General features: G+C 39.9%; 3 protein-coding genes across 4 annotated transcripts; 1 reads left to right on the top strand and 2 right to left on the bottom strand.

The window, feature by feature from the left end:
• Positions 1–555: 555 nt before the first annotated feature.
• LOC121185559 lies at positions 556–12,830 on the bottom strand. The gene is made up of 25 exons (XM_041043784.1): positions 12,681–12,830; positions 12,220–12,418; positions 11,926–12,106; positions 11,112–11,234; positions 10,671–10,864; positions 9,262–9,412; positions 9,045–9,157; positions 8,872–8,953; positions 8,606–8,740; positions 8,415–8,489; positions 7,514–8,321; positions 7,202–7,211; positions 6,245–6,375; positions 5,668–5,881; positions 4,972–5,155; positions 4,746–4,886; positions 3,967–4,172; positions 3,714–3,861; positions 3,395–3,513; positions 3,225–3,303; positions 2,942–3,076; positions 2,096–2,170; positions 1,776–1,981; positions 1,462–1,676; positions 556–1,243 (listed from the first exon to the last, which is right to left on the bottom strand). Exons 1-25 carry the CDS (start codon positions 12,692–12,694, stop codon positions 877–879), a joined length of 4,305 nt encoding a protein of 1,434 aa, XP_040899718.1. The 5' UTR covers positions 12,695–12,830; the 3' UTR covers positions 556–876.
• Positions 12,831–13,179: 349 nt separating this feature from the next.
• On the top strand, positions 13,180–22,349 carry LOC121185825 (tumor necrosis factor receptor superfamily member 5). Of its 2 annotated transcripts, none has more exons than XM_041044279.1 (8): positions 13,180–13,672; positions 13,883–14,008; positions 15,614–15,760; positions 15,869–15,962; positions 16,304–16,380; positions 17,803–17,913; positions 20,440–20,673; positions 21,471–22,349. In XM_041044279.1, the coding sequence occupies exons 1-8, from the start codon at positions 13,603–13,605 to the stop codon at positions 21,638–21,640; spliced, it is 1,029 nt and encodes a 342-aa protein (XP_040900213.1). In that variant the 5' UTR covers positions 13,180–13,602; the 3' UTR covers positions 21,641–22,349. The 2 variants fall into 2 exon arrangements, with proteins under 2 accessions (XP_040900213.1, XP_040900212.1); XM_041044278.1 differs by having other exon boundaries at positions 13,183–13,672; positions 17,794–17,913.
• Positions 22,350–23,168: 819 nt separating this feature from the next.
• rbp5 (retinol binding protein 1a, cellular) lies at positions 23,169–26,218 on the bottom strand. Its single transcript, XM_041044349.1, has 4 exons — positions 25,747–26,218; positions 25,126–25,310; positions 24,492–24,593; positions 23,169–23,575 (listed from the first exon to the last, which is right to left on the bottom strand). Exons 1-4 carry the CDS (start codon positions 25,820–25,822, stop codon positions 23,522–23,524), a joined length of 417 nt encoding a protein of 138 aa, XP_040900283.1. The 5' UTR covers positions 25,823–26,218; the 3' UTR covers positions 23,169–23,521.
• Positions 26,219–26,795: the final 577 nt, after the last annotated feature.

The raw sequence follows: 26,795 nt of genomic DNA, 5'->3' as shown, positions 1-26,795 counted from the left end.
AGGTCTTCTCGTATTGATAAGAAGGTCTTCTCTTAGCAGGTACAGCACAATTTGTGAATCAAGATAGAAATTTATTTTTTAAAAAGGAAAGAAAGAAAGCAAGGAAAAGACGAATTCACTGAATCATACAACCTGCAAATTAAAAATCTTGATACTTACCAGATGACACAGTATGTCGAACTCATAACTGCTGGAAGACGCATATATGTGTATGATTTACTGTTTTGGGTGAAATGTTTAATAGTCAGATGATTCATGAATGTTGTGCAGGCTGTGGTTTGTAGTACTTTGCATTGGACTTTAACCTCCTGTATTTGTCTTTGTTTGTCTTGGCAAAAATAAATTCAAACAGGAGTTGTTAACCAAACTGGGGTAATAAAGAGTAAAACTGTGTTGTTGTGAATCTGTCACAGTTCAAGGTGTTGACATTGACAAAAATACCAAGTAGGCAAGGAGTGGTTGAGATGGATACTAATCTGAATCATGGTTATAACTTTTACCTTAGGACAGATCTGTGACTCATATGAGATACATGCATGAAAAGACACGTGTAGGTCTGCATTATTATGCTTTATTCCATTTTGAAGAAAAAATGCTTTTGGAAGATTTAAAGATGAAAAATTGCACTGACAATCTGTATGACATTAATTCATTCATTCATTTTAGTTTTGAAATGGCCCAGATCATGATAAGTAGGAATTTGCTCTTAATCATCAACTGGAAGATTATCTTATTTCATAGCTTTTCTTGTAGCACAATATGTATTGCAAACACTGCAGCTGAGATTATATTTAGAGCAAAATTTGTTATATTTTGTCTTATTTCATTGTAGATGTAATAATCTTTGCATCAGGTTGTAACAAATGATTGTAAATTTCAGTTCTCGTGCAGGGTCTTGTTGATCCAGTCCAGGTAGTTGGTGACTTTGGTATAGACTCCATATGTTCCCTGCTGTCCACACTCAACCCCCCAGCTAACAATCCCTGCAGCCCAGAACCGTCCGTTGTTCATCAGGGCATAGGGACTTCCACTATCACCTTGGCAGGAGTCCTTCCCACCTTCAGGGACTCCAGCACAAAACATGTTATTTGTCAGGTTTGGCACGTTGTCCCTTCTCTGCTTAATCGAAGTGATTGATCTACTGCATGTCTCCTGCTCCACCACAGGGAGGTGCACATACTTCAGCTTATTTGTTAAAATCCGTGCTTTACCGATGTCTGTAATGCCAAAGCCTGAGACCACTCTGAAAAAGATATAGGACAAAGTTACTGTGAAAGTAAAAAACAAGTCAGTCTTTTGTCTAGAGACAAAATTCACGTTGTCTAAACATGACAAAAACAAAAAGAAGAGTGAAATGTGAGGTAAAATGATTGAGTTCACAAAGTTAACCACAAAAGAATTATACAGTATCATTTAAAAAGGATTGCACAGTATTGTTAAATCTGACAGTTGTTTCTTTACCCCATCATGCCAGTGACATATGTGGCATCCTCTGCTGGCAAACATATGGGCATTATGGATGAGCTGAATGTGAGGGGGTCTGGCAGTTTGATCAAGGCAATGTCATTGTTGTAGTCTAGGCTGTTGGGGTTGTTGTAACCAGGGTGAACATGGACTGAGGCAGCATACATGGGAGAGCTCATCAAGTGTTGCACATCATTAAGTCCCATGTAAATCTGCAAATCAGCAGCACAGGAGCCAATAAATGTCAGTGCAAAAACACTAAAACAATTAGGCTAGCAGCATGCAGCTAACAACTATAGTGGACCACTCACCCGTACAGTGTCGTTTAATGCTGTTTTTCCTTCATTTCTCACAACATGAGCTGCTGTCAGGATCCAGCGGTCTGCAATTATCATGCCTCCTCCTCTATGTCCATCTATACTCAGCAGCACTTGCCAGGGGATGGTATTGTCTGGAGCAACATTGCCTCCAATGATCCTCTGATAGGCAGAGAGGTGCTTTGTTGGCTGGCCACAAACTGGATGAGATATAGATGTAAACATACATATATACAACAAACAAGTCTATATTAGGTTTTACAGGGTATAGTTTTTGTAAAGAAGGCTTTTGTTTTTGTAATGAAAACCAATACCTGGTATGCATGTTGGACTGACAATAACATCATTGTTGGATCTCCACTTTCTGTCTGCTTCACAGGTGAAGGTTACTGAAGAGAGACAGGAACCAAAGGAAAAAACAGATTGGTGTTAATCTTTCACATAGGAGCAACTTAAAACCAGCTAACAATCTTAAATACCTGACAATCTTAAATACTGGCTGTCTCACCTTGCTGCAGTGATGTGGACGTGTGCTCTATGATGTGTTAGTGGACCACAACATCAATGTTGAAGCTGTGTGTGGTCTACTAACAGAGCACACATCCCACCATAACCAATAAGTGATGTTAGGAAAGTTGTGAAACACTGTTTTTCAGCTTGGCGTTAAGTTACTCTCTGGGGACCAGTAGTTTTGCATGTTTTATCCGATACTTCTACAAATCATATCTATATTGGACCGCAGCTAAACACTTTGCTTATTCTATGCTTTATAAAATGCATCCATGTAAATACTTTTAAAATATGCTTTGTGTTACATATAGACATATGTAACACAAAGCATATTTAAATACGTATATATTCCAGGCTTCCATTGGTTTCCACTCATTTCTGTGCTATTGAAAATCTGCTGCATTCATCATATTAAACGACAAGTCCTTATCACGTTGAAATGCAAATTGTTACATATCAGTAATGCAGTGGAGAAATCAATCAGCATTTAAACTACAACACAATATATGAGGTAACACTGACAAAAATGAATGCTTTTCACACAGTTGAAACAAATTTCAAGAGTTTGCTAATGGAAACCACAGACTGGTGGTAATAATAGGAAAAATCTCAAATTGGACATTAGAGGACATTACATGTAAGTATCTCACCATTTATGCTCCCAAGGAGAGAGTAAAACGGTTCATTACAGCGATACTGAACAACAGAAAGGTACTGATTCTGAAAGCCAGTCAGGAAGGTCACCCCTCCATTCAGCAAAGGTGCAGGTTCTCCACAATCAATTACTGCAGAAAAACAAAACAAGGACATGTCAATATGTTTCCAGTGAGACACATCACAAATCATCAAGAGGACTTGGTTTGTGGTTAAATCACAGTACAGTTTCCCTTAATTTTACAATGGATGTTTTGTCTGAGCTTAAGGGTGACACACTGTGGCATTCTGGCAGAGGGAGGTGCCACTGTCCATTGCTTTGGCACATGGTGGAGAAGTTCTCGATCTCCTGACCATCCTGAGAAAGAGAAGAGAGGAACTGATAAAATGTCAGCTCACACATATGTTACACAGTGACAAAGTGCATTTTGCTTTTTGTTACATCTAACCATCATCAGCTTGTATCCTTGGTCACAGCGCACAAAGATGTAGTCTCTGTAGAAATACTCTGTCATGACAGGCGTGACCCTGCCTTTAGTGACTTTACCAGGGAATGGACACTTCACTCCTGTAAAGGCCATGGAAAAGCAGGCATTAAAAATCAACTGCATATCTGGAGTTGCCCAACTGTTTTAAGCAGATAGTATGGTGGAAAATCACAGAGTACCCAATTTTTTTTTAACGATGGCACTCATAACCTGGAAAGACCATCAATTGCAGTTTAATTGCTCATTAGCTTATTTCTGCTCTCTTTCTTCTCCCTCTCACTGTGTGTGCTGTAGTTCAGACTCCAGCCGTTGCTTAGGCCTTCGCCATCAATGTAGTAGTCCAGCTTGACAGTGTTGGAGTTTGTAGCTATCAGACCTGGACTCTTTTTCCCACACAGCTTTATGGGCTCTTTGTCTCGAACAGTCACCTTTTAAGAAAGTAGCAGTACATCGATCATTTATATATGACAAGTCCATGTATTGCCTTTAATATATATAAAAATGGATAGTGTATGGACGCTGCTTGTTATGACCTGCAACCAGTGATGGGGACAGTTTGGGCCTTGCTCAGTGTCAATGCCCTCGATGTGGAAGTTGTCGGCGAAACTGAGAGACACAGTGAAACCAGATTCTACAGAAATGATGTACTGACAGGACACGGAATAAGGTGGGGCGTTAGGGTATCCTGGACTGAACAGATGTCCCTCTGGCTCATCAAAAATACCACCACCACAGGACACTGGACAAGAAGAAAAAGAAGAAATTACAGTATTGTATATACACACAAAGAAAAGGTTTACCCAAAATGGAGAATCATTGATCATCCTCTCAGCTCTGTGTCATTCAAACCTTTTCTGAGAGTTTGGTGATACTTCAGCAGAGTAGTAACACAATGATGTAAATCCAGTACTAAAACATAGTTAAATTGTTTAAAAAATATGTTTGCTACTTCTTCCTGAGTTTTAAATGTCCAGTTAACCTGATGATTACCTGACATATCTCACTGACCTCTCTATCAATGGTGTTGGGTGCTGCTGCTATCTCCACAACCCCAACCAGATCCGTATGTGCTTTGCTTTTAGTGTCGTTGACTTTACTAACATCAAATGTTCAGTAATGTGGGGATCAGTTCTCCCAGCAGACTCCTGGTTGCTACTTGGATTCTTTGAGAGCTCCCTCAAAGAGCAGCACATTTTCTGCCAAATTTAACTATAAGGGTGCAGGTGAGAGTAGTCAAAACTTGAGTCACAACAGTTTGACACAGCATGAGAACACACACACACAGGAGGCATTCATCTGCGTCAATACTCACACACACAGGTGCGCTGGTCCGAGCGAAGTTCGTAGCCGTGGTTGCAGGAACAGAGGTACGAGCCAAGGGTGTTGAGGCAGATCTGAGAGCAGAGAGGATCTGAGCCATCTCCAGGTGCAGGAGCAGAACACTCATCTATGTCTGGTGATTGAAAAGTAAATTAGGGGGTTAAGTATTGAGAAGAGCGAAGTGACAGAAAGGCTGACACAAGACGGAGAAGTGCTACCTATTGCCTGGTACTGAGCGAAGAAGCCAATGTTCTGGTGCTGCTCTGGGTTGTTGTTATCTGTCTGGAAAATGAGGGTGAGTCTGTTGCCTGGTGACAGGATGGGCTGGTCGCTGGGATGGTTCCCATCAGCAGAATTCTCTTTGCCACAAAACCTTCCCAAGACCTTTTCGTCATAGAGAACCTGAAGGATTGCACAAAGGATGAAATTTTAATCACGATGAGGAAAATTTGCTGTGAAAACACCAAGTGTGTCTGAGACCTGCCTGCAAGAAACTGTTTAGTAGTTGTGTTTTGCTACTGGTCTTCTGTTCTATGCACAAATTGTCCATAATGAATACTATGTCTGTGGTTGCTCATAAGACCAGAAATCAAAGATTAACTCTCATCATCCAATCTGTAACACAAGAATCAAGAAGGGGTAGCCCCGGTCTAGTTTTAGTGGATATAGGCACATAGCATTAACTTGGTTGTAGTTGTAACAAACAAGAAGATCATGTTCAACCTGACGGAAACTTGAAAAGGTATGTATGCAGTTGGTAGAGAGTGTCTGAGTGTCCGAGCAAAGTTCAAGTTTTCAATAGTTGGGTCAGGTTGTCAAAACTGGCTTTTGAGTCACACTTAAGTTTCAAACTCAAGCACTAGATCACTGTTGTTAATGGCAATACTGTATATGTGTTGAAATATGACTCTGACTGTGAGGGCATCGTAGTAGCAGCCTGCAGAAGCTTCAATGTCCAAGTGTGTGAAGGTGAGTCGGATCTGGTAGCCCTCAGGTACACTGAGGTCCCACTGCTTCAGCAGGTTGGGAGGGTAAGGCTGGGGGTACTGGGGAGAATGGACCTCCCCATGCATTAGAGGCTCGGAGTCCGGCAGCTGAACGCACTCACACACTGACACATACAGAAACCTAGAAAGGTGCATGAACAGAGTCAGTTCGATCTGTTTATCAGTCTGTGGTCATATGAGCTGCTGGTTCAAAGTTGATGCAAACAGAGAAGAACAAACAGTGACACAGTCAACACAACTGTGGCTGCCACATTAAATTATCTAGGCTTTATATATGGCATACTGAGACATGGATCACTCACTCAACCTATGAAACACATCTCATCTGTAATACTGGATGTACAGAAGTTATCATGCAACAATATAAGAAGCAGCTCCACAACAGATATATGCTGTGAATTCTGGAATCAAGCAATTAATTCATGACAAAAACTATTTTGGTGCAACATACAAATGGCTTAAAAAAATTTTCACTTTAACTTACCAGATGACACAGAAGCTCCACTCCATCTCTGGATTAAATATCTCTGTGAGTGAGCTGATCTGCTGCTGTAGGAGCAAATGCCTCACATTCAAGTGAAACATTAATGTCACAAAGTCTGTTGTTTCCAGTGTTTAGCAACTCATTGCGTTAATGCCAGGAATATGTCTTGTTTGTCTTGGCAAAATCAAATGAAGGCTTGGCTTTGAATTGTAGAGAAACATGGTCGATGCTGGAAATAATTCCTCTAAAATAGAGGATTAGGATGGTCTTGTGAATTAGAAAATCTCAAATGAAATGCAAACTTGTGTAACTATTATTCTTTATATTTAATTCTAATAATAATATCTTAAAATTTAAAGGACTTGCCAGATTTTATTTTTAAAAAGATTTTATATCATTCTTTCAAACTCTGACTCATTCACTCACAACCCTCATTCCACCACTAGAGGGGGTGATTTATATTTTTTCAGCATCCCCATAGAAATGTTTCACCTGAGACCCGGCAGGCATGTTGATGAAACATCTGGGGCATCAAAACGTTGGGCAAGGCAGCTGATTGACTCGATAGATTGGGATAATGTAAGTCAATATTTAAAACACCAGTATATGGATTTGATTATTGCCTAACATTACATAGGATTATTTTGAGCACATTGTCCCTATTGCCTTCAAAGAAACATCAGTTTGAGACCATGTCCATCCCAGTTTAAGTCTAACACTGAGGGCTTTAGGGTGTGTACAACAGCGGTGTCCTACAAACTTTTGTATAGCATCTTCATCTACATGTTGGCTCAGGAGAACCATCAAAAGTATGCCGATTTAACTGTTGATGGTTTCTGTTTGCACTGTGTTCATGAAGGCAAAGTCAACTACCACTGTATTACTTTGATACTGAAGAAAACTTAAACACGTGATGATTCTCAGTGTTCTGGACCTATAAGGGGTGTCTCTATTTACTTGCGATGGACTGAGGAGATAAGGATATCTTTGGAGAGTGTAAGTTGCACTGAAAGGTAAGATAATTGAAACACAAATTCCCTGCTGTTGATTTGCAAACATTTCCTTTAATGCAAAAGTGAAGTATGAAGTCATAATGCGTTATTGTATATATGTCAATATTGTTTTTATGAATGTTGGTATACTGATTACAAGATTATAGTGTTACATTCATTTAAAAACAGGTTATTTTAGAGATCTGAATCAGTGTTGAAATGGATTACAGTATCGTGGTTAGTAAGAAAGTGTTCAACCCCTCATCTTTCCCCTTGCTAAGATTTTTCTTCTTGATCTATTGTCTCCTTAATCCAGTTTACATAATTCGCCACTTTGGTATAATAACCCTTGTTCATTCTTTGCTCACAGGGGGGTCCCCAGGACACAATGCCTGCCAGATAAAACGGCCCTCTGCTTGCCGACAACACAGGTAAAACAAATGGACCTCCACTGTCTTTCTGGCAGCTGTCCTTCCCCGGTGCTCCAGCACAGAACATGTTTTCAGTGAAAACCATGCGGTTGTTGGTTGGTGAGTAAGGTGTATCCTGGCACTGGTTAAGGGGCTGGACCCCAATATGTGCGTATTTCAACATACGAGACGTGACCAGGTCCGGTCCATTTTTCTTATCTGTCAATCCCCATCCTGAAACTGTGCCTTGCTCATATTCTATCAAGCCCTTGTTTACCTCTGGCAGACAAATGGGAAGGAGGTTTGGGCCAAAATTCACCTTGGAAGCTAATTTGATAAGAGCAATATCATTGTCAAAATTAGTGCGTTGTTCAGGGGGAGTGCCTATGGTGTAGCCAGGGTGAATTATGATCCTCTCACTGTCCATGACAACTACATCAGGCGAGCTATCTGCTGTCCTTCCATCTACCAGTCCACCAAACAGGCGCAAAGAGGTATCTTCTGAATTTTCCACAACATGAGCTGCTGTGACAGCCCATTGGTCATTGATCAGTGATGCTCCTCCTCTACTTGGCTCTTTTATGAGAAGTTGCCAAGGTATTTGTCCCAGCTTTGCATTCTGACCTCCCAGAATCCTGCCTGCACTCCAAGAGTCCTTTTCAGGTATCCCGCACACTGAAATACACAAAACATCATCAATAGATTCAATCATCTCCAAATAAATGACAACTAATATTGAAAATGTAAGAAACATATTTGAAGTCATACCTGGAGTACATTTTGGCATTTCTCTCTCTCCGCTACTTGATACCCATTCACCACTTTCACTGCAAGTGTATGTGTCTGAAAGATTGAAGAAACCAGTTTTCAGAAGATTCCAGAAAACTTTGCTTTCTTAAAAATTAGCAAGAAAACTAACTTTTAAATAAAATTAAAATGTAAAAACTTCCTATAATCACCTTCTCCTTCTAGTGTATAGTACTTTGAACTGCAGTTAAACTGGATCTGGGCTTTATACTTAGTGTGTGCATCATGAGAGTTCACCAACTGAAGGATGCCATCTTCTGGGATATCAGGTGAACCGCAATCCACAACTAGAAGAACAATGTGAACAGTGTAAAAAAAAAAAAAAAGAAAAGAAAGAAAGAAAGAGAGAGAAATCCAAGAGAACTGATGTCTGAAAAAAAAGGGAAAAATAACAGAAATTGGTTGGAGTCAGACTCACTTTCACAGGTGTAAGGAGGGTACCATTCTCCTGTACTCTGGCATGTGGTCTCGTGCTGTGGTGCCTGGGTCTGGATGCCTGGCTACTTTGCAAAAGGAGACCTTCATTAGTTTAACAGTGCCTTAAACATCAGATATAGCGGTATTAAAGGTTCAGGTTCTTAGTACACTCACAGTGTTTAAAACATAGCCAAGATCACAAGTTACTGTCACTGTTTGGCCCCGATGATATTCTGATTTCTGAGGAGTCACAGTGGAGTGTGGGGTTTCCGCTGTACAGACCTTATCTGCAATGAACATGTAAACAAGCAATTATTTAAGATGAGTTTACAACAAACTTCACAACAAATATTCTTTCCCCACTATGGCAGACAGGAGGAGGCTGCAGTACCTCTGATCCTGAAGTGGAAATTGAAGCCTTTGTTGGTGCCAGAGCTGTCAGAGGTGAAGTAGATTGTCACACGATGTGAGTGAGTGAGGAGGGGACTTGAGGGAGGCGTTTGTCCACAGAATGGTCCCAGAGTCCTAGAGGGAGTCTCGATCTACAAACAAAACAGGAAAGGTAATGTCTCACAATGTGTGATTCCTGACGTCCTCTCTGCTCTGTTTCCTCTGGTGGAACATGCAGATGTATGTGTCCCCTGGCATGTACCGTATCTATGAAAATACATGTGAAAAGTGAGACTGAGAAAAATGTTCAGTCACTGAAAATCCCTTGGAGTAGACTTAAATCAGCCATTAAGAAAGAGAAAGGCATAACTGTAAATCTGTCAGAGGCAGACAATCCTTATAAACACAATGACTGTGCAAGAGGGACATGAGTGAGGGAGAATGTAGAGACGTACGACAACTCTGAAGGAGTTACAAGCCTCAGATCCTGAGACAGAATCAGAATCAGAAAAACTTTATTAATCCCAGTAGGGAAATTCTTTGGTTACAGACCAGCTCCCAGTTGAAAATTGAAAATTTAAGAGACAGTGTATACAGTGACAATGGGACAGCTGCTTTGCAAGTTGCAGCTTCATGGGAAAAAGAGGAGGACAGTCTTTTTTTTTTTAATCCCACATGACATTTTGGCTACAGTTTGCCTGATAGCACGTGAGCAGGTGAATTTAATGAAGCCAAATACAGAGACATGCTGGAGGAGAACCTGATGTAGTCTGCAAGAACCCTGTGACTTGGTAGAAGATTTATTCTTCACCAAGATAATAACCTGAAACTTAAAACCAAACCTACTCAGGACTGGCTTTGGAACAACATGTACTGTCCTTGTGTAGCCAAGTCAGAGCCCAGATCCAGAGCAATGGAAATAAATTGCAGTGTCCAGTTGTGTGAAGCTGTAATTACTGCCAAAGGTGCATTTACTAAATACTGAGCTGGAGGAGGTAAATACTTACACAAAATAGTTTGTTTTCGTTTTATGTTTGCGATTAATTAAGATCACTTTTTGAAGATGTATTATCTGAATATCAGCAGCAGAAATAGCACATTAAATGTATTTTAACTGGATGTTATAAGACAATAAAACATGAAAACTTCCAAGGGGGTGAATAATTTTTATCAGCACTGTATGCCAAAGAAGAAATTTGTCCAAGATGTGTAGCACAGAGAGACTACGAAAATGGTCAAAATGGGTGTGAATTACCGTAATTGTCAAATCTATGGTTGCAACATTTTTGTCCGAACTTCCTCTTTAATTGCTTCTCTTTTGTTTTAGGTGTAACAGACAATTAATAGAAGACAGTTATTAGATGAAATATGACTCCATGTGGTATGTATGTATTCTGACTCAACACCTACCCTCAATGCATCTATGCATTGGCCATCGGACCTCTTCTCCACATCAAAACCCTCAGAGAAGAGCAGCTCCAGCTCCAGGTGGGCCTCCACAGACAAGGTGTACTGACAATTGGCGTTCTCTGCATATGAATCAGGCCAGGAGGGACTGGATATGTCGCCGCTGTGATTCCCAGACAGATCCTTGTTACAACTCACTGTGTTGAAAACAAGAGTTCATTATCATCTCCGTCATCATTTTAATTTGCATAGACACAAGCATTACACAATCAGTCTCCTTCTCATATGATTCTCCTTTTTTCCTCCACCCCTTTTGCCTGCTTCTGCTTCCTCTATTTTCCCATTTTCACTTCATTTTTCAGTTTTGTTCCTTCTTCCTCTCTCTGTCTCTTAATGCGTCGTTCTGTGAACCCTTTACTGATAATAAGAGTGCACTGTTTGTACCTGTGCAAGTGTGTTTGTCTGTGTCCATGTGGTAACCATGGCGACAGGAGCAGTAGTACTCTCCAACGAAGTTGTGGCAGAACTGGGTGCATCCATTATCTGGGTCCTCACATTCGTCAAAGTCTGAGAGAGCATATTGACTGAATTATTTTAGACACATTTCAAAAATCTACTGACAGTAAATTTAGTGATCAGTTTTAAACATTTGTCAGCAATGAACATGTCATTCAGTTATCTCAACAGAATTCACAAACCAGAACCTTTTTCAATGGGAACTGACACTTTCTGGTCAGAGTTAGAGAACTACCCACTGTATCTGTTCACCTGGTTTAACATTTGTAACAGAGGGTATTCAGTGGAGGACACATTTAGTCAAACTTGAGCTGAATCTTTCTGTGAAAGAGTCGAGTGTCGAAGTCAAGACAGTTTATTGGATCAGTTCTTCATCCAAGGTTAATAATTTGTACCGTATAAGTGAAATGAAACAAATTTTCTACTGAAGAGCCAAGCTTGTGCTGCCTGAGCCTGTTAAAAAGGATTTACATCATACATCAATCACTGAAGTCCTTTCAGCTCCTTAGAACTGAAACTGAAAGTCTCACTGCCAGACAGTCTTTACATGACATGTTTATATTCATCTATATTTGCTGTCTGAAAATATGACCATCCAAACAAGTACAATTAACAAAGTATTCACCAGTACAATCTGAGCTCTCCTTGAATGGGTAGAAATAAAGTGGACACAATAACAGAATGGATTTGGTTGGCGGCACATGGCTCAAAATTGTACTTGTTTTTCTCCTCTGCGTCTCACCTTGTACAGTGTAAAAGCCTCTGAAGCCAGTGTGCCTCTCGTTGTTTGAGTAGTCGGAGTGGAAAGTAAGAGAGAGACAGCCGCCCGGGGAGGAGAGGAGCAAGGGATTTACAGTGGACTGAAGATCCTCAAATTCCCTTTTGCCACACAGAACAGAAATTAAACTTCCATTTGAAAAGACCTAGAAAAAGAGATAGCAAAGCCGGAAAATTATGTAACAAAGAGTATAGAAACAGTAGTAGTCACCTTAACTTATTTAAATACAAGAATGTTTTGTTGATCTTGACCCCTGACCTTCACGGCATCATTTTCACAGTCTATGCTGTCTTCCAGGTCAAGGTGGATGAGCCTGATGGAGAGGATGTGACCTTTGGGGGCACATCTGCTCCAGTTCAGACTGGCATGGGGCAAGTATCCACTGGGATAACCTGGAGACTCCACCCATCCCAGCAGCATCGAGTAGGTCGAGTGGAAGAGCAGGGTAAGCAGGAGACTGAAGCGAAGTACGGAGGAAGAGAAAATTCAGGGGGGAAATGAGAAGATGTAGATCAAATATGAAGAACACAAAGTTAGGAAAGAAAAGAATTAATGTACAGTTTAATGTGAGACAGAGAAAGTCAGCCATGCATTTAAAAAAAATCAAAAAAATCACAATGCAATAAGCAGGTACATGAACATCTTTAGCACTTTACTCATCAATTGCAAACCACTATGGTGCAGTCAGTATCTTTTGTAGTATTAAAATCTACACCTACCTTAATCTTAACATTGTGAGCCGATCAAATCTCCTCTCAAATAAACTACCTCACATCTCTCCTTCCCCTTTTCTTATTAATTTACTTTCCTTCTGTCATTCTGGCTTGCTGACCCCCTTCCTGTCTCTCTAATATTTTGCACCCGTAAGCATTCATAAATCTATTTGTGGACTGTTTTTTTTTTCGTACTTTTGCAGTAACAAGGGAGTGACTCTGGGTAAGTGACACGGCAGGAAGACAGACTGAGCCAAAAACTTTGAGCTACAAAATCTCTGTAGTTTTGGCTTAACAACATTCCTGCACCACTGGGACAAAGGTTCAGTGGAGACAATGGCAATGGAGTGAAAGGAAAGGCTGTACTGGAGAAAGGAAATAAGTCATTGTGCTGATTTGCTTTGTTCAGTGCCAAAAATCACTTTTCTATGGTGTAGCTATGGAAACACGCACACCCCCTCGGCTTAGCTCACAATGAGAGGGCTAGGGCAGGAAGGAAATGAGAAGAGACGGAGACGAAGACAGAGACCGAGAGAGAGAGAGAGAGAGAGAGAGACAGAGAGAGAGACGGAGGGGGGAAACAGCAAATGAGGGTCACTGGGGTTTTCCACTGTGTAGGACTAGAAAAGACATGAGAAGTTGGTAAGGTTGAGGAGGGTAAACATATGTGTAGTCACAGACAGATCAGACGGCAAAAAGAGAGTGAATACAGACAAATGTGAGCACTGAATGAGTGAACATCAGAAAAAAGAGAGCAGCAAAAGAGATTTCAGCATCTGTGATGCACTTTGAGCCAAGATAACTAAAAGAGTGGTAATTTCAAAGGTTAGGAGCAAGATCAGAGAAAGAGTGTAGAGGCAGAGAGTCATTATAGTCTCAAGCTTAGATATTTTGCACACAGGTGGTGGACTAATCGAATGGGCTACACATGGCTAAGGTGAATTGCAGTAAGGATTCGTACTCTAAAGATGGAAGATGCTGTGATCGCTGTCCCGCAGGTCAGTCAATATCAAAAAGTTTCAGTTACCAGCATTTCTTTTCTCTTTGGTTAATAAACTTATATATAGGACTGCGCAAACCACTAAACAGTATCTACTGTGTATCTGGTCTGTGACAATATTCAGCTTTTCTGCGTACCTCATACACTGTATTTGCATTACCTGACGTCTTATTCTTCTGCATATCTCTGTTTTCTCAATTCTTATCAGGAACGTATGCGCAAGCTGAGTGTGATGGCGAAAAGCCGACAGTGTGTGCTAAATGTCCTGACGGGTTCTATACAGCCACAAAAAATCACTTGAACAAATGCCAAGTCTGCCGCGAGTGCAGTTCCCGTAAGTAACACACATTCACATAGAGTACTGTATATGCACACACACACTCTTTCTGCTAGAAGTGCAAAACACAAACACAGTTCCTTCCTCTTCTCCCCCCCAGCTGCCATTTTAGAATAAAAATAGATGTTTTAGAGATGTTTCTTCATGTGAACCCAACCACATATCTACATTTTTAACAGCTTGCTCTTTTAAATGTACCAGCCTCCTGGTTGGGTCAGTCATTACATTTAGTGATGCTGAGTAGCTAAACTTTGTTCAGAAGTGTTCAAGCTTTATTTTAAATTTTAGCCGAGATCTCAAAGTTTCAAAAGAGACCATGTATGTCAGGCTGAGTTTTGGGGAAATGTGTATCAGATGATGCACAAGACATCTGGAAGATTCTTGGCTGACTGTGCAACCATAAAAAAATCCCTTTTAATATTTCAGTCTGAACACCATGTAGTTTGAATAATGAGAGGGTACGAGCCCATACATGTAACTGTGATACTGTAAAAGGGGAATAAGAGGATTTCAACACTGAACACTGAAGTAATTAATCTATACACTTTCAGTTTAACAAAGATACTGGATGCAGCTTTATGTATTGTCTTTGTACTAACTCTGGTACAAAAGTGGCTCCGGCAGTAACAGATGGCTGTAAAACCTTTGTGTCAAATGAAAGTCTGACTAAGAATGTAGAAATTGAATGAAAAGCAAACCTATCTTTGATCTTTGTCCATCAGGCTAAACACATTTAGGAAACTTAATAGCTTAAGTATATTTAACTTGTGCTGATGTTCAGGGAATTAAACTCAGTTTGACATTTTCACAACTCATGACAAAAATTTGAACTAATTGTTCAGGTTTAGCCCTGCTGACTCAGATTTGTAAGGCAGCGGGGCAAGATATGCTTTCAAGCAGAACCATAGTCCAATCTCATCCAGTCAGTTTTATCTGATGTATGTCTCAGAGGACTTTTCAATATGCAGAACATTTTACCCATGGATGGGTAAATGAACAGGCCAACCAGACTCTGGCTCAGAAGCCCAGACAGTCGGGGTTCCCTGGACCAGAGCCTCTGTATGAAGTGATAGTTTATATTCCTTGGCAGAAAGTCAATCAAACGACTACACAGAGACAAAAAATGACTATAAACACAAAGTACATGTAGCTGGGGAAAAAAAGGCAAAACAACTGCAAGTAGACACTAAATGGATCAAAAGAGGCCCAAAATGACTGCAGAGACACAAAACAACTACAAAGATAAGCAACCCAACCAGAAAAACACAAAATAAAGAGAAAGGAAATGTTGATAGAAAGAAAATATTTGTAGATAAAACAGATGAAAATAAATCACAAACATAAAATGACCTGGGAGCCTCTTTCAGTATGGGTATCTTGCTTCTATGTTCTATGTGCTTTTACATAACTGTTTACATGTCCGGGGCCCATTATCTCATTATTGTCCATCTTTCCTTAACTTCTCCGTTCAGATGGGACAAATGTTTACACACACTCACGAACAGGAAAAAAATGGGAGAGAACCTGCTTAGGAGCAACAGAGGGTTGGTCCTTCTTCCTTCCAAGTCTGACTCTGTTTATATTTCTCTTTGACTTCTTCAGATAACAACCAGAGGAAAGCAAAAGAATGTTCAGCTACAGAGAACACAGTGTGCGAGTGTAAGTCTGGTTTGTACTGCAGTAATGATCAGTGTGACCACTGCCAGCCAGTGACCCCCTGTTCTGTGGGTGTAGGAGTCAAGAATCCAGGTAGGTTTCAATATGAATTACCAAGTGCTCCAGCGAGCATCCACATCTTGCCAAAGTACAATCCTAAGTGGCAATCGGAATAACTCTACATGCCATTCCTTCTTGCAGCCAATCGCACCAGTGATACAAAATGTGCTCCATGTGAAGAAGGGACCTACAGCAACGTAACAGATTTCCTCTCACCCTGTAAACCACACACTAGGTAAGACAGTGTCCCCACTGCTACTGTTGTTGTTATTAATAAATCAGAAGGAGGATGTCAGTTTATGTCATGTGGTGAACAGTGTGTGACACATTAGGCCTCCATGGACACGCAGCACAGATGTTTTTTTGTTTCAGCTGACATTCTCAGGCTACAAACCCAAAACATCCCATATCACACCTACTGTAACTGTATTTGATCCAAACTGTAGGAATGGTGCGGTAATATTTTCTAGGGCTTGTCTGTTGGTTTTTATACATCCCTTTCAGTGGATTTTACTGGGACAAACATTGTCAAATTTAATGTTTTGGGTTTTTTTTGTCTTTGTATGTCTTTTCCAGATGTGAGGTGTTAGGGAGGACGCTGAAAGTTCACGGAACCAAAACAACTAATGCCGTCTGTGGTGACTTCTTACCTCGTAGGTCTTCAGTTTTAACTTTAGATTGTTTCACATGCGTGTCTTCTTTTCAAATCTTAAAATCTTTTGGCTTTTAACAGAAATGAACTTGTGCAATGCAGTGGATGCTCTTATCCAGAGTGGCTCAGTGAGTTCCTGTTAGCCTTCAGTTTCTATCCGTCATACGACCAGATTATTGAGAAAAAAATAGATTTAGCACTGATGGGAAATCATTTCAAAGGAAGAATTTAATCTAAGAAACTTGTTGCAGTTAGTACGTCTTGTTGTGTTTGGTAGTAAAAGGTAAATTCACCTTAAGAGAATAAAGGTCAGAAAAACTTCCTTTTACATCTGAAACGTTAACAGTTTCCTTTGTGTGAGTTTTTGAACTTTACACAGTTCTCATAGTTTACATTTTTGTGAGATGAGTGTCTGAATCAAGTCAAATAAGTAGTGAAACACATAAAGTGGGCATAAAACACAGAGGTAACTACTACTACTACAGATCTAACTAGTAGGAAATTTACCTGTGACACTTTTAATCTGGAAACAAAAGTCAGACCTATTCCAACCACAGGAGACAACACCAACATTTTATTTTAACCCCACCTGTCTGGCATCAGTAAGGAGTATATAATCAAATAATAGTCTATAACATACTGTAACGTAGTAGATAAAATTACAGTTCTAATTGTTAATGAATGTATTGTCATACAGCTGTAACTCCTATTATGAAGCAGCTACAACTGGTGTATAAACAGGTGATGGACGCATGAACACATTTATACATTTTTTTTTAAACCTGTGACAGATCTGTATTGAAAGCGTATTGAAATAGTTAATACATGCTTAATAACATATTGTAAGCATTTGTCCATGTGTATAATCATACAGCTGCGTTATCAAGCATTTATTAACGGTTTATATATCAGTTATTGATGCATCATGTGAGGAGTTTTAATTGTTGACAGATACATTAATAACATTAGATTGCAACTACATAATCGTGTCATAAACCACTTAGTGTGTGTTTATGTTTTGCTTTCAAATGGTAAATGAAGTATTACTGAAAAGGGTGTGCTTTTCATGTGACCACAATTTATCAATTACTGAATGAAATAGAAACTGAGGGAATATTTCATATTAGCTGTTGCTGAGGAAATTGCACAAAGCCTTTTTAGTCTTTTTTTATAGTCATTTTAGTCATTACCTTCCTGGCAATATAACTAATGATGGAAAAAGAGCAGCATTCAGTGATCACTCCCTCCCTCTCTGCAGTTCCCAGAAGATGCGGTTTACGTATATAAAGTTGATTGCAATGCATATAGGCCCCTCTAAGAACTCACCCCCTCTCTCTCTCTCTCTCTCTCTCTCTCTCTCTCTCTCTCTCTCTCTCTCTCTCTCTCTCTCTCTCTCTCTCTCTCTCTCTCTCAGGTCCCCCAGGTTGTTCCTGGATATTGCCTGCAAGCCTGTGGTCAGGACTGGTGCTGACAGCACTCTTCCTGTTTGTTGTTGTCATCTGCTGGAGGGCAAAACGTAAATCATACAGAGCAGGTGGGTGCAACACACGTCACACATGTAGGTGTTTCATCACTGTTTTTCATGTACTTTTGTTCTCATGCTTAAAAAAAAGTCTTCCTCAAGAGGGAACAAAGCAGCGTGCAAGCATGCCTACTCAGTGGCAGTAAGTATGCACGCAGTTAGCCACAACTGTGAGGCACTTCAAAGTAGTACAGTTGAAGGTCAATGCTTATCTGTCTACACTCCCACTGTTTCCTTTACAGTGAATTAAAAAAACTCTGAGTAAGGTCAAATTAACCTGGTTTTCTTATGTTAATATGTGGTCTGGAGTTCTTTTATGTAAAATGAAGTGTAATTTCTGTTGTTTTTTTTTCTTTTTTTTGCACAAAAGCAGAATATATATCAGTTAGTATAAGTCAAACAGGTTCAATAAGGAACTGTGTAACGTGATGCTAGGCAAGCGCGATGAGCATGACAAACTGAATGGGGAAACCACATCCTGTACATATTCAGCCTGACACAGTTTTTTGGTATAATGTGACGCACGCTTCACAGGCAGCTAGCTCATACTGAGAAACTGGTGGTGCGTATGTAGAACAGTCCCATAACTGAATATTTTGGCTGACGTGTTGTAATTTCATTGACAATTACTGTATTTCCAGCAAAGCAATGGGCAAATACTGGAATTTACACATGAAATACAGTTCATTAAGTCAGGCTTCATGAACAAGTGTTTCGTCCTCCAAGACTGGTAATAAGATGTGGGTTACAGATTAAATGTACCAGTTAACAGATTACATCAGGTGTAGAAATGTTCTTATAGTCACTTTGGTTATGTATGCAGTAATTAATAAAGTTCAGATGTTCACTCTAACAGAGGGTACACTCATGTCACTTATTCCCAGTACCAGTCTTTTTTCCAGTCAGAATCTGTGTTTTCTCCACATCTTCAAAGACTTATTTCCACCCAAATTACTAAAAGAAATGTTTTCCTACTCATAGTGGTTTTGTACCATCATGATAGTTTCAGTTTTATCTGCTGAGGTTTTGAGCTCAGTCTCTAAGAATTTCTCTGCCAGCTGAATTTACTTTGTACAGTTTGGAGGGAGCACTGTTTCTAAAGACAGTGAAAACTGCCTAAGTCTCTGAAAACAGAGAAATAAAGACTTTTTATCTGGAAAAACCGTTGAGGTTTCTTTACCGTGATTTTTCTTTTGAGTTGAAGTCCCCCCTCCACTCAAAAATCTGCTTTGATTTTTGTGAATTTACTTGAGTTAGACACTTGAAGGCTGTTTTCATATTAACCTGATGAAGGAAAGATGTTTCTCTGTGCTCACCAAAAGTATCAGCTTGAGATATGAAATTAGAAGCAGGGTTTGGTTACATCACATGTATGGTCAAAAATGTAACTTACATAAGTGTGAGGCGGAAACCTGAAGCCTCCAGCGCAAATATAGTGAGAATGGACCTTCCACTGAAATGGAATAGAATTCAGCTTTTGAAAAAATATTTACATATTCATAGATTCTAGATTTTTACCAAGGTAACTGAACCTTTTTGTGTGGGCCCCAACTGGTAGCCCTGTTTGTTATTTGGTATGATTACATACACCATGTAAAATAGGACAGAGTTTGCCTCTACTAAGCAGCTAGACCAGACAGATAATCATTAATCAGGTGACATTGGGCTTTAGTTGTGTGTACAATCAAGCAAATTTGCAACCATTCAAATTACCACAAACCACAAACAATTAATATGGGGTCTTTGGGGGCTCCAGGGGTTTCTTGGGTTTTGACTGGTGGGTAATTCAGCCCTACTTTCTGAAGATTTTAAAGATAAAATGTTAACAGTGCTACAGAGAAGGCAGTTGAGGTCAGCTTGGATTCACGGTGGAGTGTACATAAAAAGTACATAAAAAGCAGTATATTTAGCCAAAAGATGGTGAATTGATGGTTGTTAGTTGTTAGTAGATGGTTGCATACATACGAACAGCTGAAAAGCACATTGTACTGCAGAGGTGGATTGACAGGTTTGTTTTGAAGGTTTTTATATTTTTTCCACTCTAAAAACTTGACCCCATTGGAATCTGTTGTAACTGCTGTGAGTCAAAACTGACTAAAAACTTATTCTCATTGAAAAGGGAAACTGCAAAGTTTTTACAACTGCCTTTCAAGTCGGCAGGATATGAGTCTTTCATGCTCAGAAGATAAATTCAGGGAGTATCACTATAATATATGAGTCACACTGACTACAGGTTTTTTTAATTAGTAAATGTTCTGCAGTGTGTGTGAATTCTTATCAGGATCACATCTGAGTGAGTATTGCTGCTTCAGAGTGGTGTCTGTATTTTTTAAAGAGTATAGTGTCACCTATAGGCCAATGAATTACATTGCGTCCAGATAATGAGTTGCCTCAGCTTGTTTACTTATTAATCTGCAGCATACTTGATGCATTTGACTCTTCTCTAACTGTTTGTCATGATTACAAGAGGCATCCTTGTGTGCATGACGCAGAATAATCTTATTTTTTTCCCTATTTGTGGTATTTTCTGTGTTAAAGCCAGTCCCAATGCTCCTGTAACTCTGGTAGAGATGGTTCCCACCACAGATGTCACTTCGCTGGACCTGCATTTACCATCCACAGAGCTGAACGGCCACTGCCAAGAGCTGAATGGCCACTGCCAAGAGCTGAACGGCCACTGCCAAGAGCTGAACGGCCACTGCCAAGAGCTGAACGGCCACTGCCAAGAGAGCTGCGCCATGGATGAATGCAAGATACGGCTTTTTACCACAGGTAAAATCACAGCTGAAAACTACTGCATGCAAATACACAACAGCTTTACAGTGTTTTTTATACCAGCTCTGTAAAAAGTTTTTTTAATGTTCTTGTTTTGAAGTATTTTTTGAGTTATATTAGAGATCTTAGAGGGAGATTATAGAAAACAACTGGAGAACGATGGGTTATGACATGTAACAAGTGTCCCCAGCCAGATACTAACCAAGGATGTTGTGATTCATGGTCACCTTAACCTCTGAAGCCACAGGTGCACCCTAAAATCTACTTAAGTGCACACATGTATAGATGTATGAACACTGAAGAGCAAAACACATAGACACATACAATACGTTCTGCACAACAGCAATGTGAGGTCTCAGAAAATGATTGATACTACTCTTGTCTCCAAGTTCTTACTTTCTGGGTTTTTTTTTTTTTTGGGGGGGGGTCTTCTGCTGCTTTTTGATTATTAAGAGGATGGAAGATGTACATACAGGGGACAAATTAAAGGAAAGAAAGAGAAACAGGACCGATGTAGAGACTTCCATACAAAGTATAGGGTGGGGAAGTGGGAAGACAATGCTCTCTACCACCATCATCAAAAACACCAAATGGGGGAACATCTTTTGGAAAAATATTGTTCATCCCTCCAGATTGAAACTGGACATCACAAATCTATATTAATCACTCATGCTTTCAGACCCACTAAGATTGCATCATGCTTTGTGAAGTGCAATGTAAGCTTCACACAGCAGCATAACATTTTTTTTTTGAAGGATGGTCACACTGATTATTGATTTTATTATCCTCCTCAGATGATGATTTGGTGAATTGCAGCAAGGACAGCAGCCTTCCTATAACACCACTGAAGGCCTCAGTTTCATTTGTTGAATCCAAACACAACAACGGAAGTGTAAGATACCACACCGCCAACTTTCTTAGGACCTACTCAGAGCCACAGGAGGACGAGTGGTGTGGGACATAAAGTAAATTTTGTTCTGACAGTACAAGGATGGAGCTAAGAGTCCTTCTCTAGTTTGAAGATGCTGCAACTTCTTGTATAAGCCTTAAACTGTAACTACTTACAACAAAGTAGGATTTTACTTTCTGGAGAGTTGAAGTTGGCTGATCATTTGTCGCCTCCTGCAGGACTTTTATGAGAACTTCAACTTGGGTAATGAGATAATTCTGTGTAGCATTTACAGCGAACAGCTACAAACCTGACACCAAGTCATTAAGAGAACATTCATCATGAGAGCAGACTTGTTGAATGGAAACACTGGTGCAGCTCTTTACTTGAGTTATTCCCTTTGATGTGAATTTGTCATAGATAAGAGCTTCACAAGTAAAAACAGCGCTGTCTGTGGTCTTTAGTAACAGCTGAGTGCTGTCTTTATCAAAGGATATGTCTTGTTATATTAGTATTTTTCTTATTGTCAGCAAATCCCATGAAAATACCAAAGTCAACAACAAATTAATCCTACTATTTTGTCTTCATTTTTTTTAGTATTGCCTGCATAATAACAGTCTGATATATTTTATTCCTTTGTGAAACATAGCTCCACTCTTGTCCAAAAACTATTAAAACCACCAGAACCAGAACGAGTAGCATTTTCTAAAAACTACATTGCCCAGATCTTTCAGGAAATTACTGAGAATTAAAAAAAAAAAAAATTAACCCTGTGAGCCCGTACGTATCATATATGATACCCACATTTCTGGGACTCATTGCATCACCATCAAGCATAAACTTTGCATTTAACCCTTTTAGATGAACTCTTATGCTCGTATACTGACTCCTGGTAGACACTCCTCACTTTTCTAAATGTTTTGACATGTGTGATACAAACAAAAAATATACTTAGAATTTTTTTTTTTAATTTTTTTTTTTTACATTTTGTCAAAGGGACAAATAAAGAGTTCATATTTGAAAAATTAGAATTTTCTGACCATTCTTTCATAGTTCAGGTCTCACAGGGTTAAACTGCATATTTGTGACCTGTTTTTTGTTTTGTTTTTGAGACTTACATCTTCATTAGGAATAAACTGGCTTTGGGTAGAGTGTCACAGACATGGTGAAGAAGTCAAAAAGTATAGACCAACGGACTAACATGTTGTTGGTTTTAGACTTTTCATGGAATTTGTTGACAATAAGGAAAAAATAAAATAATTCCAACATTATCCTTTAATGTAAACTATGTCTTTATAATTATGCTTTAAAGGATATCTAATTTAACTTATTTCAACTTCAGCAAATGATTCAGGTTTGTAGGATTGTACATTTGAACTGTTCTGTTTTTTTGGTGTCTGTCTTCTTTTTAAGTACATCATGATGCACATTTTGACCTCTGAATTTCAATATTTACAAAACTCTTAAATATGCAGCAACAGCAACACACACACACACACACACACACACACACACACACACACACACACACACACACACACACACACACACACACACACACACACACACACACACACACACACACACACACAGATAACATAAATTGTGAAATATGGAGTATAATGTGCTGTATTAAAGATGGAGCAGTTGATGCCTGACAGATGTCTGATTTGTTTATAACATTGCAAAGATAGATAGTGCAATATGAGGAAGTAAGTTGGGAATGTTTACTGTCACGAGTCATTCTGCTCTGCTGCTGTCTTCTCAGTTAGTACCATCACAAACGATTAACAAGTACATAATAGTATTCTCATAGATATTCATTTGTACTGTAATATTTTGTATTGATTATAATAAAAAAAAAGCTATAAACATTTTAATTCTTGCACCAAGTCTTTGACTATTTTCTGTTAAGAATAAATTGAGGTTATTTACTAAACATACATTTCCAGGACTTCAATCAGCCTTCTTGAAGACTTGCTTAGCAACCACGCCTTGAACTCTCATCTCCTGCAGAGAGAAAAAATAGAGACCATGAAGCAGATGGGGGGGAAAAAGGGGGTGGGTGTTATAAATGACTGGTGGGAATCAACATGACAGTCTGGCACATCAAAGGAGAGCTAAATGAGTGATGCACAAACCTGGGACTGTGTCCAAAACACTATTCCATTGCCCCCTCTCTCCCTCTCCTCATCCTTTGACCTCCTAATCCATCTCCCTCTCATTCATCGTCTACTTATCTCTTTCTTTTTTTCAGCCAACTCCCCCCTCTTCCTCCTCCGGCTCCCCCACACCCACTCTGCATTAGTCTCTCGCTGTTCCCTTCTCTTGCTTTGTGAAACCTCGGAAATCCACCATTTTAAAGCCTGATCCCTGCTGGCATTTCTTTCCCAATTCTCCTCCTGAATCTGGACACAGCATCAACAACGTGCTGTTTTGTCCTGACTGAAACAGAGGCATTACAAATCCAATGAGCTATTTAGTGGAACAATGCTGATTGTGTGAAATCCTAATCAGCACTGACACATAATCTATAATCTTAAAACTCTTTTACAACCACAATGAGACAGTTATTGTTTCATTTTATTGAAACATGCATTCAAGAGTCTTCTGCCTCTTGTGTTTGCCCCTTTGTTGAGCTCTCCTTTTTTCCTTCAGGCACGCACAGGCAAACCCTCTTTTAATAATAATTAAAAAAAATTTTTTTAAAAATCTTCCCACAAAGATAGCATGGTGCCATGGAATTTGGCAATGATTAACTTCCAAACCTTATCTTATTTGCATGTTCTCCCTCATTTAGCATATCAATTTGAGCATCTTTGTCCCTTTATGCTTTTATTTTTCCTTGTTCCGTATCCCCCTCCATACATCCATCATACAGTTGGCCTCTTCCTCATTTCTTTTCACTCCATCCATACATCCTTACCAAGTGCAGCTTGTCACCCTCCAGCCAGTGCGTCCAGCCTCGGCCCTCTTTCTCGCCTCGCTGTACACAGACCAGTTTGTCTCCTTCCCAGCTCACTGTGGTCTGCATAAGCACAGAGATGTTGCGTGTAATTAGTATGTAAAGAAGCTCACACATTCAATCACAAGAGCCTTTGTGTAAAGCAGAATGTTGGCCAGGAGTTCAAACCTTTTTTTTTGTCTCTTGTTTGAGTCTCTGCTTTTCCATTGTGTTGCTTCCGTTTGCTCATTTTTCAGATTTGGACACAGTAAGATAATGCTGCTAATTCTGATCATGCAACAGTTTCTGAAAAGATTCATGAGCTGAAAATTATTCGTGTTTTTTTTCTTTTTATTCATTGCTTTCTCTTTCTCACACTCACACAAATCCCTCGCTGTAGGCAGAGGCTGGGATTTAAGCAGCAGGAGGTGGTTACAGCACAAAATCACAGCGGTAGGTGGTTCAACTTTGCTCAGAGACTCCAAATTAAACACATTAATTAACACCTTAACCCTAACTTGTATGACAAGTAATGATACTGCATATTCACTTTCAGCCTAAGCCATTACACCTGTCCAAACATGTCAGCGTGCATACTCAAAACAAAAACACACACCTGACAGGTACGTCCATCCACCGGCCCCAGGTCCTCAGTAAATTCTTTTCCAATAGTGAAATCCATGTTGAAGTTCTTAAAGGTAGTGATGGTGCGGATCTTCATGGCCCCTGTGGCCGGGTCATGGCTGATCTCTTTGGTGGGCTTCAAGAGACACACGATTTTCCTCAGAGCAAAGTTAATATCTGAGAGAAGACAGAGAGGAGAGGCATTTAATATTACACAGGCCATGAGCTATACTTTTATTACAGGGAAGCTTTGTTTCTCACACTCAGTGCAGACAGTGAATACACCCTCTGTGTGTGTGTGTGTGTGTGTGTGTGTGTGTGTGTGTGTGTGTGTGAGTGAATGAGTCTGGGGTCATCTAAAGGACAAGGTGGAGATTTCATTACACTAATGCGCTGCTGCAAATGAAGATGGTCCACATCATGAAATCAGTGATTGAAGATTAAACAGATTACTTTAACGCAATAAAACACGCGAGTCTGTTTAAAATAAAGGGCAACAAAGTGTAGATGTGGAAGTTGTGGGGGGAGGGATTTAACTGTGCTTGTATTGCGCAAGAAAATGAATTTCTTTAACGGGTTACAGCTGTGTAAAAGACGCTGTGATGCAACTTACCTAAAGCTGCGAGGTAGGTGTCCATGTTATCCTGATCCACCATATGATACGTCCCGGAGTAATTAGGCTTGGACATGTTTCTCCTTTTGTTCCTTCCAAAAATCCAGATGAGAAATCTCAACTTTCCTTTCTTCTTCTTTCAAGCCGGGTCCCACAGATCAGCTGCCTCCTTGTTTGAAATCAGTCTCTCTTACGCGGCTTCTTTGGAAAATGCGTAGTTTTGACGGAACAGTGCGTAAAATGAAACTGCGATGAGCGAAATGTTTCCTCCTGTTTTGTTTGCCCGTGTTTGACGTTCAGGTCGAAATATGTAAATCCCCTGTGGTGGAGACCAACTCGGGATTTATGAAATCCTTTCCAATCGGCTGTGGCTCTCTCAGCCTGAGAGCGGAGTTTCTACCGCGGAACCACATGCAGGGGGAGGTCCGTTCATCTTTCCTAATGTTTGACTCAGAGGGATCAGTTTCACACAGAGGCGGTGCTTCGGATCCCTTAAACATGTGGTGGGTGGGATAGAGATGTGCTGAGCATACATATTAGAGACTTGGAGGAGGGCGGGGGGCATCGCATTTTGTTAGCAGACCGGGATGTTAACAATCACCGAGGGACGCGAGGCAAGAGTAAAAGGTTTATTTCAGATTTAGGGACACTTCTCGTCCACATCGGCTTAAAAACTGAGGTTCAAAGTCCATTTTTGACCTTGGCAACGGCAGCTGAGGAAACACAGATAAGACTAAATTACCGATGTAATCAAACATTTAAACAGCATCAGGCTGCCTGCTGTTCTTGTTATGAGACCTGTTCATCAGTTTGGGAGTGAGAGCAGGTCACTGTGTGAGTACAAATGTGCATGGGCAAAAAGCAGTGCAGGTATTAGAGGAGAAATAATGATGAATTAAAATTCCTGGACTTCAAGGAAAAGTAAAGTGTTCCATGTTTTATTCCATATTTATTCCATATGTTTTGTGCTTTTCTAAAACTTTGCTGGACTATTGCCTGAGATCTATGCATGTGCCTCACGGGGTTATTTGTTAGGGAAGGGAGAAGGG

This window comes from Toxotes jaculatrix, chromosome 8, assembly GCF_017976425.1.
Source record: "Toxotes jaculatrix isolate fToxJac2 chromosome 8, fToxJac2.pri, whole genome shotgun sequence".
Lineage (NCBI taxonomy): Eukaryota > Metazoa > Chordata > Actinopteri > Toxotidae > Toxotes > Toxotes jaculatrix.
This window is presented reverse-complemented; position numbering and strand designations above follow the sequence as displayed.